General features: G+C 27.8%; 2 protein-coding genes across 6 annotated transcripts in view; both read right to left on the bottom strand.

Moving 5' to 3' along the window:
- LOC132920695 (prostaglandin D2 receptor-like) overlaps nt 1-4,861 on the bottom strand; it is a 35,905-nt gene extending 31,044 nt beyond the window's left edge. For both annotated transcript variants that reach the window (XR_009660760.1, XM_060983330.1), the window contains exon 1: nt 4,436-4,861. Coding sequence is in view for 1 of the 2 variants with exons in the window: in XM_060983330.1 (XP_060839313.1) it covers nt 4,436-4,861 (426 nt within the window). In the remaining variant the exon portion in view is untranslated. The remainder of the gene's footprint in view (nt 1-4,435) is intronic.
- On the bottom strand, nt 4,836-14,110 carry LOC132920694 (prostaglandin E2 receptor EP4 subtype-like). Of its 4 annotated transcripts, XM_060983328.1 has the most exons (6): nt 13,610-14,107; nt 9,985-10,174; nt 8,918-9,135; nt 7,842-8,036; nt 5,207-5,262; nt 4,836-4,942 (listed from the first exon to the last, which is right to left on the bottom strand). In XM_060983328.1, exons 1-5 carry the CDS (start codon nt 14,027-14,029, stop codon nt 5,209-5,211), a joined length of 1,077 nt encoding a protein of 358 aa, XP_060839311.1. In that variant the 5' UTR covers nt 14,030-14,107; the 3' UTR covers nt 4,836-4,942; nt 5,207-5,208. The 4 variants fall into 4 exon arrangements, with proteins under 4 accessions (XP_060839311.1, XP_060839312.1, XP_060839310.1 ...); XM_060983329.1 differs by lacking the exon at nt 5,207-5,262 and having other exon boundaries at nt 4,850-4,942; nt 13,610-14,106; XM_060983327.1 differs by lacking the exon at nt 4,836-4,942 and having other exon boundaries at nt 5,071-5,262.
- Between the last annotated feature and the right edge of the window lie 876 nt (nt 14,111-14,986).

Here is a 14,986-nt window from a genome sequence, read left to right as displayed (position 1 = left end):
GGAATTAGCTATAAATAATAACTATAATCTTATATCGTATACCTACATTATAATACCATTAAAACTGAACCCAATGATTCTGATAATAATATGCTTACAAATTTATATAGTTTTGTTTACTTATGAAAATCGAAAAAACAACAATATTAGGTATTTTCCCAATCTACTGCAGGCTACAATCCATCAAACATACATACAAGACTATAAATATGAATTATATTTAATAACTTATGATGTCTACTTACTGACAATTTATATTTTATAGCGTTAATATGATTCGATTATACCTATGAAATAATCATCGAATTATGAAAAATATTTACTTCATGCAATAATATGATATAATGAAGTTTGATTTACTAATTATATTTTGTATATTAATTAAATGTCCAACGATCAAACTAATTTAAACTGAAGCATTAAACATGGTCCACAATTTGTTGTCAAAAAAATAAAAATTATAATTATAATTATTCACTTTGAAATACATTTTTAATTTAAATTATTTATTAATTCATATCGTATCCATAATCATATTGATCCTAGATTTTCTAAGACTTACACAAATAAGAATTTCACTTAAATATAAATACGTAAATATTAGTACCTATAGTATAAAATATGGGAATGTAGATAAAAATTAAAAATTAAAAAAAAACTTTTATAACCTAATTAAATAAAAAAAATAAATAAATAAATAAACAAATATTCATCACAATATTAAACGAACAATCTAAAGTTTGCTAACACATATTTAAATCATATTAGATTTTTTATTTATCAAAATACTTCCCCCGCGAAACATTAAATAAAAACTTTTTTATTTATGAATTTTAATATTTAATTTTTTAATTTATTTTGATCATGACGTACAAACTCTATTACTGATTTTTTTCTGTGTACGTGCAATTATTACTATTCATACAATTGCAAGAGCAGTCGTGTATACGATTCAATAGATGCGCTTCATTGTAGGTAAAAAATTTGAATATTTAAAATTTGAATCCCTTTTGAATGCGATTTAATACATAAACATAAGGCTGCATATTTAATCACGAATAGAATTTAAAATTCAATGTACCAATGCTATACTATAAACGGATTTCAGTTTATAAAATACTAAGCATTCTGAAAATTGAATTGAATAGATACTGTAAAAAATTATTTATTATTCTTAGCCCCTATATTAGTGTATATACTAATAACTAGTAGTATACCTATAGTATGAAGTAATACGAAAATTAAAATTTTTAATAAGAGTTTAAAAATGAGTTTAAATTTTCCAAAAATGATTTATATAACTTCACCAAGTCTACACCATAAGTCTTATTAATTAGCCAAAAAAATGATGAACTGTTTTTTTTTAAATACAGACTAAACAACTAATCAATGGGAGTTTTAGGAAACTTTCGTTAATTAAATTATAAATGTTTGTAATATTTGGTGGGAGGTTTCATCCCCATATTATTATAGACTCTATAAGTCTTGGTTACTATACGTCCCGGTTTACCGGGACACTACCGGTTCATAATTAAGTGCCCCGAGAAAATGTTTCGGAACAGTGATTTGTCTCGGTTTATAAATTTAACTCGATAAAATACCATTTTTCAATTAGGAGAAAACATTATCATCCTTCACATTATAGTTATAACAAAAAAGTTATTAAATTTAGTTTTGTTTTTCCGGGTTCAAATGCAGCTGTGAAACGTGTATTTTCACTCATGAACAGCACATAGACAAATTCAAGAACGGTAGAAGCTTTTCTTATTATAAAAACGTGCTTCTTGTAAAAATTCTTTATTAAAACAAGTTCATAGATCAGCCAAATATTTAGTAAAATCCTCATGAGAAACCCGACTCCGAAAGTTTCAAAAACTGATCAATGAATTATTATTATATTTGTTTGAATTTTTTTTACTGACCGTAAAAGTTCAAAATTTGATTGAAAACGAATGTAAACCATAATTTATAAATAATACGAATAGGTAATGGGTTTTTGTATAATATTACTTGCATACACAATTCATTATAGAAAAAAAAATGTAATGATCAAAAAAAAAATTATTTATTTAAATATATAATATATATCCATTCAAAATGTCCCGGGTTTAGGAAAGCATAATCTAGTAACCCTGTAGTATAAAGTCACCAGCAGGACTGATAACAACAGTGCCATCTACTAGCGTCATTTAAACTATTCTGCACTCTTGACGTCTACCGCTCTTTTTTGTCACTACTCGATAGAAAACACACCATTAAATTTTTTAATTTTATTCAGATTTACTAATTTCCTAATATTTTTCTTCCGTTTAAAGGATTCGGGCCAAACAATGCGGTTTACTAATTACCACAGCGACATTGCATTTCTTTTTCGCGGTCAACATTAAACGTTATTTTGAAAAAATATTATATTTAGAGTACCTATATAAAGTACATAATTACTTTACATAGGTTATTATATTACAACTTTATTTGTCATTGGTCAGCTAATATTTTTTTATATTAAACATTTCAAATGTTTAATAATATATGTCATTTAAAATACATCATTTTTGTGACTAAAATAGGTAAAATTCCTTTTTATTTATGTACCTATAATTGTTATCTATCTATCTTTATATATATTTACTCCACTAGGCCACTAAAGGGTACATACAGTGTTGATGAAAATAAGAGATAACATTTTTCGTACCTAATTAGTTATTAGTTTATTACTAATCTTAGATTTTGAGCATAGTGATGAATGTATTGGTTTTACAATGACTTATGTTTTTTTTTTGTCTGTCATCAGTCATCACTTTTGGGCCAACAAAAATGCTCTGATTTCATTTACTGAATCAAGAGGATACTTTTGCAGATTATAGAATTTATCCCCAAGGCCCCAACTATACTGAACTACCAAATACTAGTCAGTATTTTTATTGTTAAATTATTTTGGGACTATTATGTTATAACTTAGAAGACTTGTAGTTATAAAATTAATTTAAGCTTTTCTTATAACTGTTAAATTTACTTTTATAATTATTACAAAATGTACGTAAATTAAGATTTAAAGCATGTTTTTTAACTTTTTTTTTATAAATCATTTTTACTATCAACATGCAGTAAAAATGATAATATTTAATATTGTATTAAATTAGTAGTGGGAACTTAGATCTATTCAATAAATGTATTATACTATGCACTAATATTTTTAAAATAAGTAGATTATTCTTAAGTTTATGAGTTTATCTATTTATTCTTGTACGCCGTTACAATGGCATACGCACAATTTTACAATGGGGGGGGGGGGTGAAAATAAATAATTACTCAGTTGTCACAGGCTTATTGGCTTAAAAAATAAAATAGTGGCTTTTTATTTCTTACTTAAATTAATATTTGTATAAGGCTAAACATAAAACTATCGGAATGTTGGCTAGCTTAACGATGTTTGGATTGTTGGTAACATCAGTTTAGTTGTAATTATAGATTATAGATATCTATCTACGGACTATTGTCGTAATCACAGACACGTATACACGTTTTTAGATACTATATTAAATCATGGTTAGTTTTAAAAACAAAAATAATATTACAGGCAATAGGGGAGGGGGTTTCACGCCACTGTACCGTAACCAGTCACGTTTTTACGGTTAAAGTGATATTGACTCAAAAAGTTAAAAGTTATAAAAACAATAAAAAAATATTGTAAAAATATATATTATTCCGATAATTAAATACTAATAGTATAAAAAAGGCAACTTTTTCAGATAAAATTAAATCCAACCAACTATTAACCAAACAATTATATTACCCTCATTAATGTAAAAACATCTTTATATTTATTAAAATAATAAAAAATATAATTCCCATGAATTGCTATGACGCAAAGAGTTATTTATATGAATAAATATTATATACATATATATATGTGATGATTAACATACTTTAATACGTCAATAGCATAAATTAAGATAAACATCTTAATATAAATAGATAATAAAATAATAGATATCTAGCTTATTATCTTAACTCATGGCCAATAGTAAAATAAATTTCTTTAAAAGCAATATCATAAAATGTACTTATATTGATAAGAACTGACAACGTTTTCGCTTAGAATGGTTTTTTGTATGCACTAATATATCATTGAATTCTACTCGATACACCTAGACGCATTTTTCATACAGCTTGCCCGCCTTTTTTTTTACATGCATATTGACTCAAGATAACTACGGCATTTATAATGTAATGCTAAAAGAATTTTTTTAAGTGAAACAATTTAAGAAATGTGCCGAATATTATAATACTTTCATACTTTAGCAGGTGACACGTGTGAAACGGGAGGGCTGAGACATTCTGCAAAAATTGGTTCTCAACTATAACCTAACCCCAACCGATCTAATGAGACCGCGGGGTATCGTACGGTATAAGCTACAGATGCACAAACACGTACCTTTCGGTAAAAAAACGGCTTGGTGATCGCCAGCCAGCGTTCGACGGCCATCGCGATGACCACGCACGCGGAGCACATCTCGAAGAACCGCCACACGATGCGGATCCGGCACGACCACACGTTGCTCCTGGTGTCCGGCCATATTTCGCTCACCAACATATGGCCCAACACGCCGATCATCACTATGCAATCGTTGGTGGCCAGGCACCGCAACATGAACACGTACTTCTCGTTGCTGTCTGACTGGGTCCGGTGCAGGATGAACAGTTCCAACAGGACGCCGAACACGCCGATCACGGTCAACCCTGCGTAGGCTATTAGCTCGCCGAAGCTGGGTAACATGAAACCGTACCCGGAGTCCGGAAACTCCACCACCGGTGTCGCGGCCGATGACGACGCGGACGCGTTCTCGACGGTCACCTCCATTATCGAATCGCGGTCGCGTTCTGCGCGCGTGCCGGTGACCGGTGCACCGTCTGTCCAACGCCGACTTCAACTCCTCTCCGACTATAAACACGGAATATAATAATGATTAATGGCAATTGTTGTTATCGACCGCGTCTATAATATGCGCGGATATCACTATATAATCATTATTAAATATACTTATATACGTATTGCGTGTGTACGTCTATATCGTTGTGATCGTGCACCTACGACATTTATATTATAATAAGCCAATAAGCAAGTGCACTGTACTACCAGCCGGGCCTGCCGAGAAATATTTGCTGGCTTCGGGACTAATATAATATTCCTATTCCCTTTACTTACACTTATTTGGTTATAATTGTATTCAAGTTTGATGATATGATATATAGTCTGTGTACCTATATAACAAAAACATACTTATAGTATTTGGTTTGATTAAAATACTTTTTTATTATTTAATTATTTTAATTAATAATTATTAATTATTTAACAATCGTAAAAAAAAATAAGGTCAATTTCGAATGTCCTCTCACTGGATTTTTTCACGGTAAACTATTGACGACACCGTCAAAATTCGTGGTTTTGGACAGTTCTTGTTCCACAACTAACACTCTTAAGCTTAATAGTCTGCCTTGACACGTAGTCTCACGTAAAATATTTTTGGCTCTTTTTAGTACTGAGAGAGATCATTATGCACTTAATACTGTAGCAGATATATCGATAAATATTTGGAGAATAAGGAATACATTTTCTAGATTTAAAGTTTTTATGTCATTCAGATTTTCAAAAGATTCCAAATTTTCTGTCTTTTTGCTAAAATTTAATGAATATATCAATTTTAAACTTTGCAATTCACCTGTAAGCTCATTTTCTAAGTCTTTTGAATATAGTTTTACCGGAATAATAGCTAAATCTAGTCTATTACAATTTTTTTACTCGACCATATCACAGAAAAACTTTCACATAAAAAATACACTGATTCGAACTAATCGTGTGATTATGTCTCCTACTATAACCCTATCTAAAATAAGATTGAAAATTAAAAATACCTACTGATATTAGCACTCTAAAATCTTCAGTATCCACAGAAAATAGCTATCAGGAATCAGAACACGTGGATATTTCAAGTCACAACTTATGATAAAATTAGGATCACCTATGTTAAAATATCTGTTTAATAATGGCTGTATCTTGGACGCGGAAGTAGATTTTTCAATAAAAATACCAGTTTCAGTTAGTACGTTCTCATCAATATGAATAAACTTACTTGAATTAGCACTATTGCTATCAAATATTATTACATTAATCTTATTATTACATTTCAATTCAATTGATTCTAAAGCCGGACTCATAGACTGCTTAGGTAACTCAAAGAAAAGATATTCAAAATATTACTCGATTTATACTAACTAGGGCTTCAAAACGTTATTTATAACATGAAAACAAAAAAAAAAAGAATACCATTAAACATTATATCTCATTAATCATAATTAGAGATTAACAGATTTAACAGATTTAATAACGATATTCAATTATTTTTTTTGGAATTAATCTAAAAACCTGACCATCAAATTCTATAATTTTGTAGTTCTTACATTACAGTTACCGTCACGTTTTTCTTTTCTTTTTCTTTTTTTTGCACAGCATTTGTGTTCATAACTCAATATAGTTTTATAACTTTTCTCAAATATGCACTTGCAAAACATAACATTACAAACACATGCAAATCGTAACATCAAATATTAGGTACTAATGACTAAGTATTAAATTATATAATTTACGCGATCATACATTGTTTTATTTATTTACGTGCAACGATCCCGGAACACAGTGACTATAGTGAGCTTGTTGTAACAACTAATAGTGAAAATTTTTTCTACATACTTATCTATTAGATTACCTATATAATACGTTCTATTATTATTATTATTATTATTATTAAACAGTCAGTCCTTATCGACAAAATATCATTGAAATAACCCTTAACGATCATAATACTAGTGACGAGAAACGACTGTTTGCGTGTTAACAACTGTTAAGTAAATTAATTTAATTGAACATTTTTCTATTTGCTCAAAGAAAACAAAAATAAGTGTTCTTTGAAAATTATCATAATATTGTTTCATTTTAGTAAATCAAAATTATCCAATGATTAAAAAAATTGTTTGTATAAACGACCAGCATAATAGGCCCTCGAGGTATAAGGTCCCTGGGTAGAGCCCGTGGTAAACCCTCTCAGTAGCCATGGCCATCAATTACTGTATCGAAACCTCCATTACGGACGACAATCGCTTAAAATTCTATGTTATAATATTAGTATATAACTGTACAATTTTGGAACCTTTACAGAGAGATAATAATTGGCAATATGTATAAAATAGAAACTTTTTATAAAGAGTTTAGAACAAAAATCTAGATTAAAATGAAAATTTTACATAATTTTCTATATGATTGTGAATATTTTGTTTTTTTTGGAAATAATAAGTAGATTCAATTTAAGATATTGTGTATTTATACTATGAAACTAAACACATTGCTTTAAAGTAAGGTCTGATAAAACAAAAGTTAATAATAATAAAATTTAATATGGTATAATGTATAAATAATATATATTATTATTTATTATAGTAATTCAATACTATAATAATTTAATAAATTCAATGTTTTCGGAAAAAATACCTTGATACCAATAAAGTAAAAAAAATTACTTTAGTAGGTTTATCAAAAAACGTATCATGAAAAATATATTCAGTTATATTGAAAGACAGTCTCCGTAAAGAACCGTTTTTTTATTTAAAATAATAAATTATACATTACACGATATAAGTATATTATAATCATTGAATTTAAATTTAGGTTCGGTTAAATAGCCCAAATACACGCGTGCAACAGCAGACTTCAGGCATCGAATATTGCAATCAGAGCGGATAGTCTGATAATACTTTGTCCATTGTTTCATGGAACTGCTAAGACTTACGCTCACGCTGCTACCGTTGGCAGTCTTCCTGATCTTCAACTTCAACCAGATAATGGTCTTTACTAACTTCCAGTTCTGGAGGACGTACAGATATGGGTTAAGCGCAAAATGTATAGCTAACAGCATGTCTGTGGTGATGATAAACGGCCGAATCTTTAAATCATCCTCGATGAACCTGGATAACGGTATTGATATCTGCCGAGGACCACACAAACGTATAAATAAATATGAAATAAGTTATTTACTACATAACTGTTGATTTTCAAAACTACTAGTTCAATTTAAATAAAGTTATATTAATAGATTACTCAAAACTTCCAGACTAGGTGAGATTTTCAACTATAGATTGCTATACCATAAAACCATCCAGGCTAATATATTAATTTCGTCTTGCCTCACGAAAATCGAATAACTTTTTGTTTTCATAGAAATAAACATTGTAAACATACTACTAATAAAATTTATTAACATATGATTTAGATAGATAATACAAGGGCATTACGGCTTACAAAAAACGGGTGGAATTTGAAAAATCTTATAACGGGAAGTAAGTCATCTATATCCGAGAATAACTCATAACCTTTTGTAAGGATAGTTCGGGAAAAATTTTTCAATTGCCGGTAGATAGCTCTTGGTATACTACACAAGCATGATGAGAAAGAATGGTTTTGTTCTTATAAATCCATAGCTCAATAGCAACACAATTCGACGGAAAGTATTTTTTGCGTAAAAATTGTGCGTCTTTATAGGATCTGGTGGAGATTACATAAAAAATGTCTAATGATGTGATATACCCGAAAAATATACCCGCGAATCTTTTATTTACAATAATTATTGTTGGTATAAACGGTTTATGTAACGCAATTATTTTTTAAATTCTCATATCTTTTGTAAACACTTTGAATATTGTGTAAAATAGTAATGAGATAGTATTATGTATTTGATTTACATTGTAGAACTGACTTAAAATAAAGCTGCCGATATCCCCAAATTCGGCATTCCTAATACTAATACTCAGTAGCACTATAAATATACTATATATTAATTATAGTCATATAATGTATTATTGCATTTACCATTTGCGGGACCCAACAAGTGACAAACGTGACACACAGTAAAAACATGAGCCAGCCGAATGCTCTTTCTTCTTTGGTAGCGGCGTTGCAAGCCAATGACAATTCTTGGTTGGTGCGTCTTATTGTCACGGTATGCTGTTTGTTAGGAATATTCTTCATACACAAAGCTTTCATAACGGCTAAGTTCGTGTAGACTATTGCAAAGCATAAAATTACGCCTATAGTATAAAACAAAAATTATTATTTTTATTTTGGATCTATAATATTTTATTTGTAAATTTTATTATTTTATCGAAATTGCTCAAATTTATAAAATCTACCGCTCATAAAAATAAATTATGACTTCATATTATTAAAATGTTGAGTTGGCATTTAACAACTTATAAGGAACCTTGTAATATATATTTTTAATATTTATAACCGAGCAAAAATATTATTATCGAAAATTATTTAAAAATCAAAAATTTCTCAAGATTATAAATAGCTCAACAATCAAAATATTTATATACTTATTTTATATAATATATAAAACTTTATTATAATCATTTGGTTCAATTTTTATTGACGTATTTATCATTATTCGCTTTTGAGTTAAATTAAAATAACAAAATTAATTTTTTCAAAAACGATTTTTACTTAAAAATTCAATTTTAGTTTTATTTTGAATATTTTTTTGAAAAATATTGGAAATTTTTATTTATAACTCTCAAAAGTACAAAGTGGAACCAATTATCTATCCAAAACTAATCTCAAATATAAGAATTTAAAATTTTTTTTAACTGTTTATTTTATATACAGACAAAAAAAAACATTTAATAATTGATATATTCATCGCTCAGCTAATAATTTCAAATGTTAATTATTGCTGTGCATTGTTAAATATTTTAGTTAATTGTAAAAAAAAATTCAAATCTATTTATTTTATTTAAATGTTTAACTAAGTCCTCAATCTGTAATCAATAATAATTGACATTTAACTTTCAAACTATGTGTTGTTTTTTTATAATGATTATTTATTTTTAATTAATAACATGACATAAGGCCAGAAGATAATGTTACCCACTTACCATGACATAAATATACGTAAACGTGTAGTACGTCCAAAGGCTTTTTGGCATCTTTATAACTCACACACGTTGACGATTTCTCATCCCAATAGCGACCATATCCAAATCCAAAGTATGGGGCACACATGAAACACAGTACTTCTAAAGAAAGTATGGCCATCATTCCTTTAAGTAAATGTAGGCTTATGTACTGAAATTACATGAATTTTACAATTAACAATAATTTAGGTAGATTTATTATAAGATAAAAACTATAATTGGTAGAAAATGTGCGAAGTATCAAGTATTTATAATAAACAATTATTTGGTGACCTAGTCAGACATACATTAAATTATTTTAGTTGTTTGAAAATTATTATTGTTTATTAATTGTATATTGTATAGTTTTTGAATTAACCGATACAGTTAAATATGAATTTCTATTTTCTAAAATGATTATTTACGATTAGGGAGTATAATAATATACCTATCAATATTATGTATATATATATAATTAATGACAAATATATTATGTTGTATGTACATTTTCAAAAACCTTTAGATAGGTTTTAGTTGACCTAATTTTAATTACAATTCATTTAAATTTATAAGAATTATACATTTTAACTTTAGTATATTTCTTTGTACAAAATAGTTTTATTAAAATTAAAAATTATTTGATTATCCATATATTCCATGTTATAAATCTAGTCATAGGGTTATTCTTCCAAGTTGTGTGATATATTAAAGCTGTAAAGATCGTTGGTATATAAATTTATATTATTTATTATTTTCAGTCACTATTTTAATGGAATACTAATCCATACCTATTGTAGAGTAGAATAAAAATAAAAATTTGTGATACGAGTTTAAAAATTGATTGTTAATAAAAATTAGATCAACATAAAATTATTCATATTACAATTTCACTAAGTCTACGCTATAATAAAGTCTAATTTTTATGCAAAAACAATGTGTAACGCTGGTTTTTTTTAATATTAGCTCAATGGATTAACTAAGGTCAATCATGGTATGACTACATATATATATGAAAAACTAACGTTAGTTAAATTATTATTATTATTATTATTATTTTAATCAGATTCCTAATTATTTCTTCCATTTTCAGTATTTAGGCCATCCGACGAAGTTTACTGTTTACCATCACAGCAACGTAAAATTTCTTTTTCGTAATCAACACCCGAACACAATTTATTCTGAAAGGACGTTCCAAAATAAATATTGAATTTATTTAAATTTAGAGTACTACTATTATTTTTTAAAACTGGAAATTCTTAAAATTATTGAAAATCTCATTCAAGATTCCTCATAAATTATTCTTATATCTGTAAAAAAAAATCAAAAATACATATAGGCAAATATATATGGTAAATATTAAATAATTGTTTTTAGAAAACAAGTTTAATTAATTTTAATGTATTACCTCTATGTTTTTACTATGAATCTAATCATATTATTTAAAAGTAAGATGTTATCAACATAAAAATTAATAACAATAATATAATATGATTTAAATATATATTATTATAATATAATAATTTAAATGTTATCGGAAAAAATTAAATCAGCTCATTTTAGCACCAATGATATAATATATGAATAAATTAAATTTTAATAGCAATATTAACACATGAAATATACTTATAACTATACATTACAATAACTTACTCAATGATGGGGTAACTCCACTTTAAAATAGTTATAGCAGAACGATTATCTAATTACCCTTTTTTTCCATGGTTGCCAATTATGTCTAATCATTTATTCAGTGAATTTTGCATAACAAGCATTTTATTATTATTGATAGCCATTTAGCATTACCCAGAGGACACCACGAGGAGGCGACTATCACTGTCCTCCAAAAATTATTATTTTTTTTTTAAATTAAATAATATAGGTGGATATCGTACTAGGTATAATAAAGTATATTAAGTTGTTACAAATTGAAATATTATGTAGTAAAGATCAAGATATTGTTTAATTCGCTATATAGAATAAAATTAAAATATAAAAATTTAAGTTTTTTAATTCACTATATCCGAGTGACGGAACAAATTCCGTTGAGTATAATATTTAAGTAGGTATACATTTCACCAAATGTAATTAATGTAGTGTAATTACGCGAAATAGAGAAATCACGGATCTATTTTATGAAATGGATCGCAAACGTCCAGTTCGTGACACGTATACTAATGCGATATGGATACGATATAAATATACATAAACAACGATTGTAGTTAGACCAATCTAATCTTTATGTAATGTTCAAATGGCACGATATATAAATTCAATAAATTAACAGTTGATATCTAATAAGCGTATTAATGTATTATCTACTATACATTTTGGTCAAAATATATTATCTATAATATAAAAAACAACCAATAATGATCGATTTTTGTTAAAATAGTGTTATCCTAATTCGAATTGTACACTACAAATACTGAAGATTATTATTATAAAATACTTTTTTTGAAAATTGTAATAAATAAAGTCTTGTGTTATCTAATAAAATATTTTCTATAACTCAAATTATATTTTGCCCACAATCGATTAGAGTTTACAAAGTCCCTCTATATCCATTGTCTATTTGGTGCAAAATAATATAATATTAAATTTATTGAAGTTACTATGTACAGTATTTGTAAACTAAGTTAAAAAGTCCATAATTTCTAGATTAAAATTACTTTTTTTATATTAATACATATCGCATGCACCAATATATTTGTTCAATTAATTATCGATAAATATTAATTATAATGGACTGCGACTGTATAGTAAACTTATATTATTTAGAATTTATTTTACTCAAATATACAAATACAATGCATTTGTAAGTTGACGGAAGTACAACGTTTGAGTAATGACTGACTAGTAAAATATTATAAATATATAGTACCTATAATGGTCATATGATCGCTATCGTCGGTCGCGACTATCATGAGTGATAATATTTATTACAAAAAGATATTATCTACTACTCGTATAATATTATAAGCTCAAACATTATGTAATTAATAAAAATGTGAAACATTTACATGTTTTACTGACCACAAACATTATTATTTACTATAGCATACTTGTACAATGATATTTTCAAATGTAACGCTAAAAAAATAATTTAACCAAAATTATTAAAAATTTAATTTGTGATAAATACAAAAGTTACATAATTCTATAATTCCAAATAATAATTAACGCAAAACGTGTAAAAAGTTTAACTTCTAAAGAACGAATAACAAAATTAATATTTCAATTACAATCCTTGATGGTATTTTTTATATTATATCAACTTAGATAGATGGACATTTTAGTTTTTCTTACCACTTACCATTTAAGTAATTATCTAATTGCCAATTATATCTTTTTTTTATACCTAATGTACAACTATTCCAAATGTTATTTATGTATATTTTTTTAAACTCGATCTGTAAAGCCGAGTTCACAGATACGTCGTGTTCCTATAGTATCATATTCTAATCATGATGAAATTTACTAACCGCGATTTACCAGGAGTTGGACCGAGCTTAACTCTTGGACTTGTGCAATAGTAAACATAACTATTTACACGCCTTGAGAGTTAAGACTGTGTGTAGTGCAGCAGCAATAACAGATAAATACGCACCTTTTTGTAAAAAAACGGTTTGGTAAGTGCCAGCCAACGTTCGACAGCCATTATGAGAGCCACGCAACCAGAATTCAGCCCAAAGAACCGCCACAGGACGCTGATCCGGCACGACCACACAGTATTTTTGGAGTCCGACCATCTGATGTCCACAAATAACATATGAACCACTCTGCCTACGAGCACAATGGAATCGTTGATGGCCAGGCACCGCAACATGAAGACGTGTTTCTTGTTGCTGCTTGATCGAGTCCGGTGCAATATGAAAAGCGCCATCAGGTTACCGAGTATGCCAAACGCAGACAACCCGGTAAAGGCTATCTGCACGCCGGTACTCGGTAAACGGACGACGGACGGGACCGGAAGCACTGTTGTGGCGAGCGATGACGACGCTGTCACATTCGCCACGGCCAGCTCCATCGAATCGCAGTCGTGTTCTGCCACTGCGCGCGGTCGCGTTCTGTGCACGTGGTGACGGGTGCACTATCTGTCCAACGGCCACGATCCCTCTAAGACTAGGTTAGATACATGGCACTACATAATAATTTTTTTAATTATAAATATTAAACTATTATACGATTACAAAATACAAATAACAAATACAATTTATGATTAATAATCTCCCTTAAGCCGAGCTTGTGTTAGATATTGAGAGTATAACATATTAATAACTAAAATTAATGCATATTAAAAATAAAAAGTAATAGTAAAAAAAATAAATAACAATAAGTTATTGTTTCTAAATTTTATACATTTTTAACACTACATAATATTTACTTAAGAAAATTAAATTTAAACCAATACTAAGAATAACCATTTATAATATTTATATACAGTATATTTTTAACTTTAATTTTTTATATAATGACCATTTGTATCTTCATTATACGTGCGTGTATCACTTATTATTTTATATGAATGTATAAACATATTTATTTTGTTGTTATATTTATTTATATTTATATATATATATAAACTATGCCAATCGGCAGTTATCGTCATTGTAACCGCGTACGCATGTACTAACAAACGATACCTTCATAGGTTAGTATTTATTTAAAAAGTCAATATTAATAATTGTCAGTATTTTTCTATAGTACAAATTAGATAAATTTTATATTAGAAACCACCCCTATAGTAATTATACTTATTTCTGATATATAAATGTACTTAACTCTTGTACCTGTAAATTGTTGTACTTATCGTATTATTTTTTAAATGAATTAATAAATTAAGTATTAAATGTTAAATTATTATAAAACATTTTTGCTCAAAAAAGCCATTAATGCTTCATAGTTATAATTTATTTTAAATGCCCAAAAAATTCAGAGCTTAAGTACCCTCAGTTTTTTTTAACGAAATTGTGCCAATGATCGT

The sequence above is a fragment of the Rhopalosiphum padi genome, chromosome 2, assembly GCF_020882245.1.
Source record: "Rhopalosiphum padi isolate XX-2018 chromosome 2, ASM2088224v1, whole genome shotgun sequence".
In the NCBI taxonomy this organism is placed as follows: Eukaryota; Metazoa; Arthropoda; class Insecta; order Hemiptera; family Aphididae; genus Rhopalosiphum; species Rhopalosiphum padi.
The sequence above is the reverse complement of the archived record's forward strand: the minus strand, read 5'-3'. Positions and strand labels throughout refer to the sequence as shown.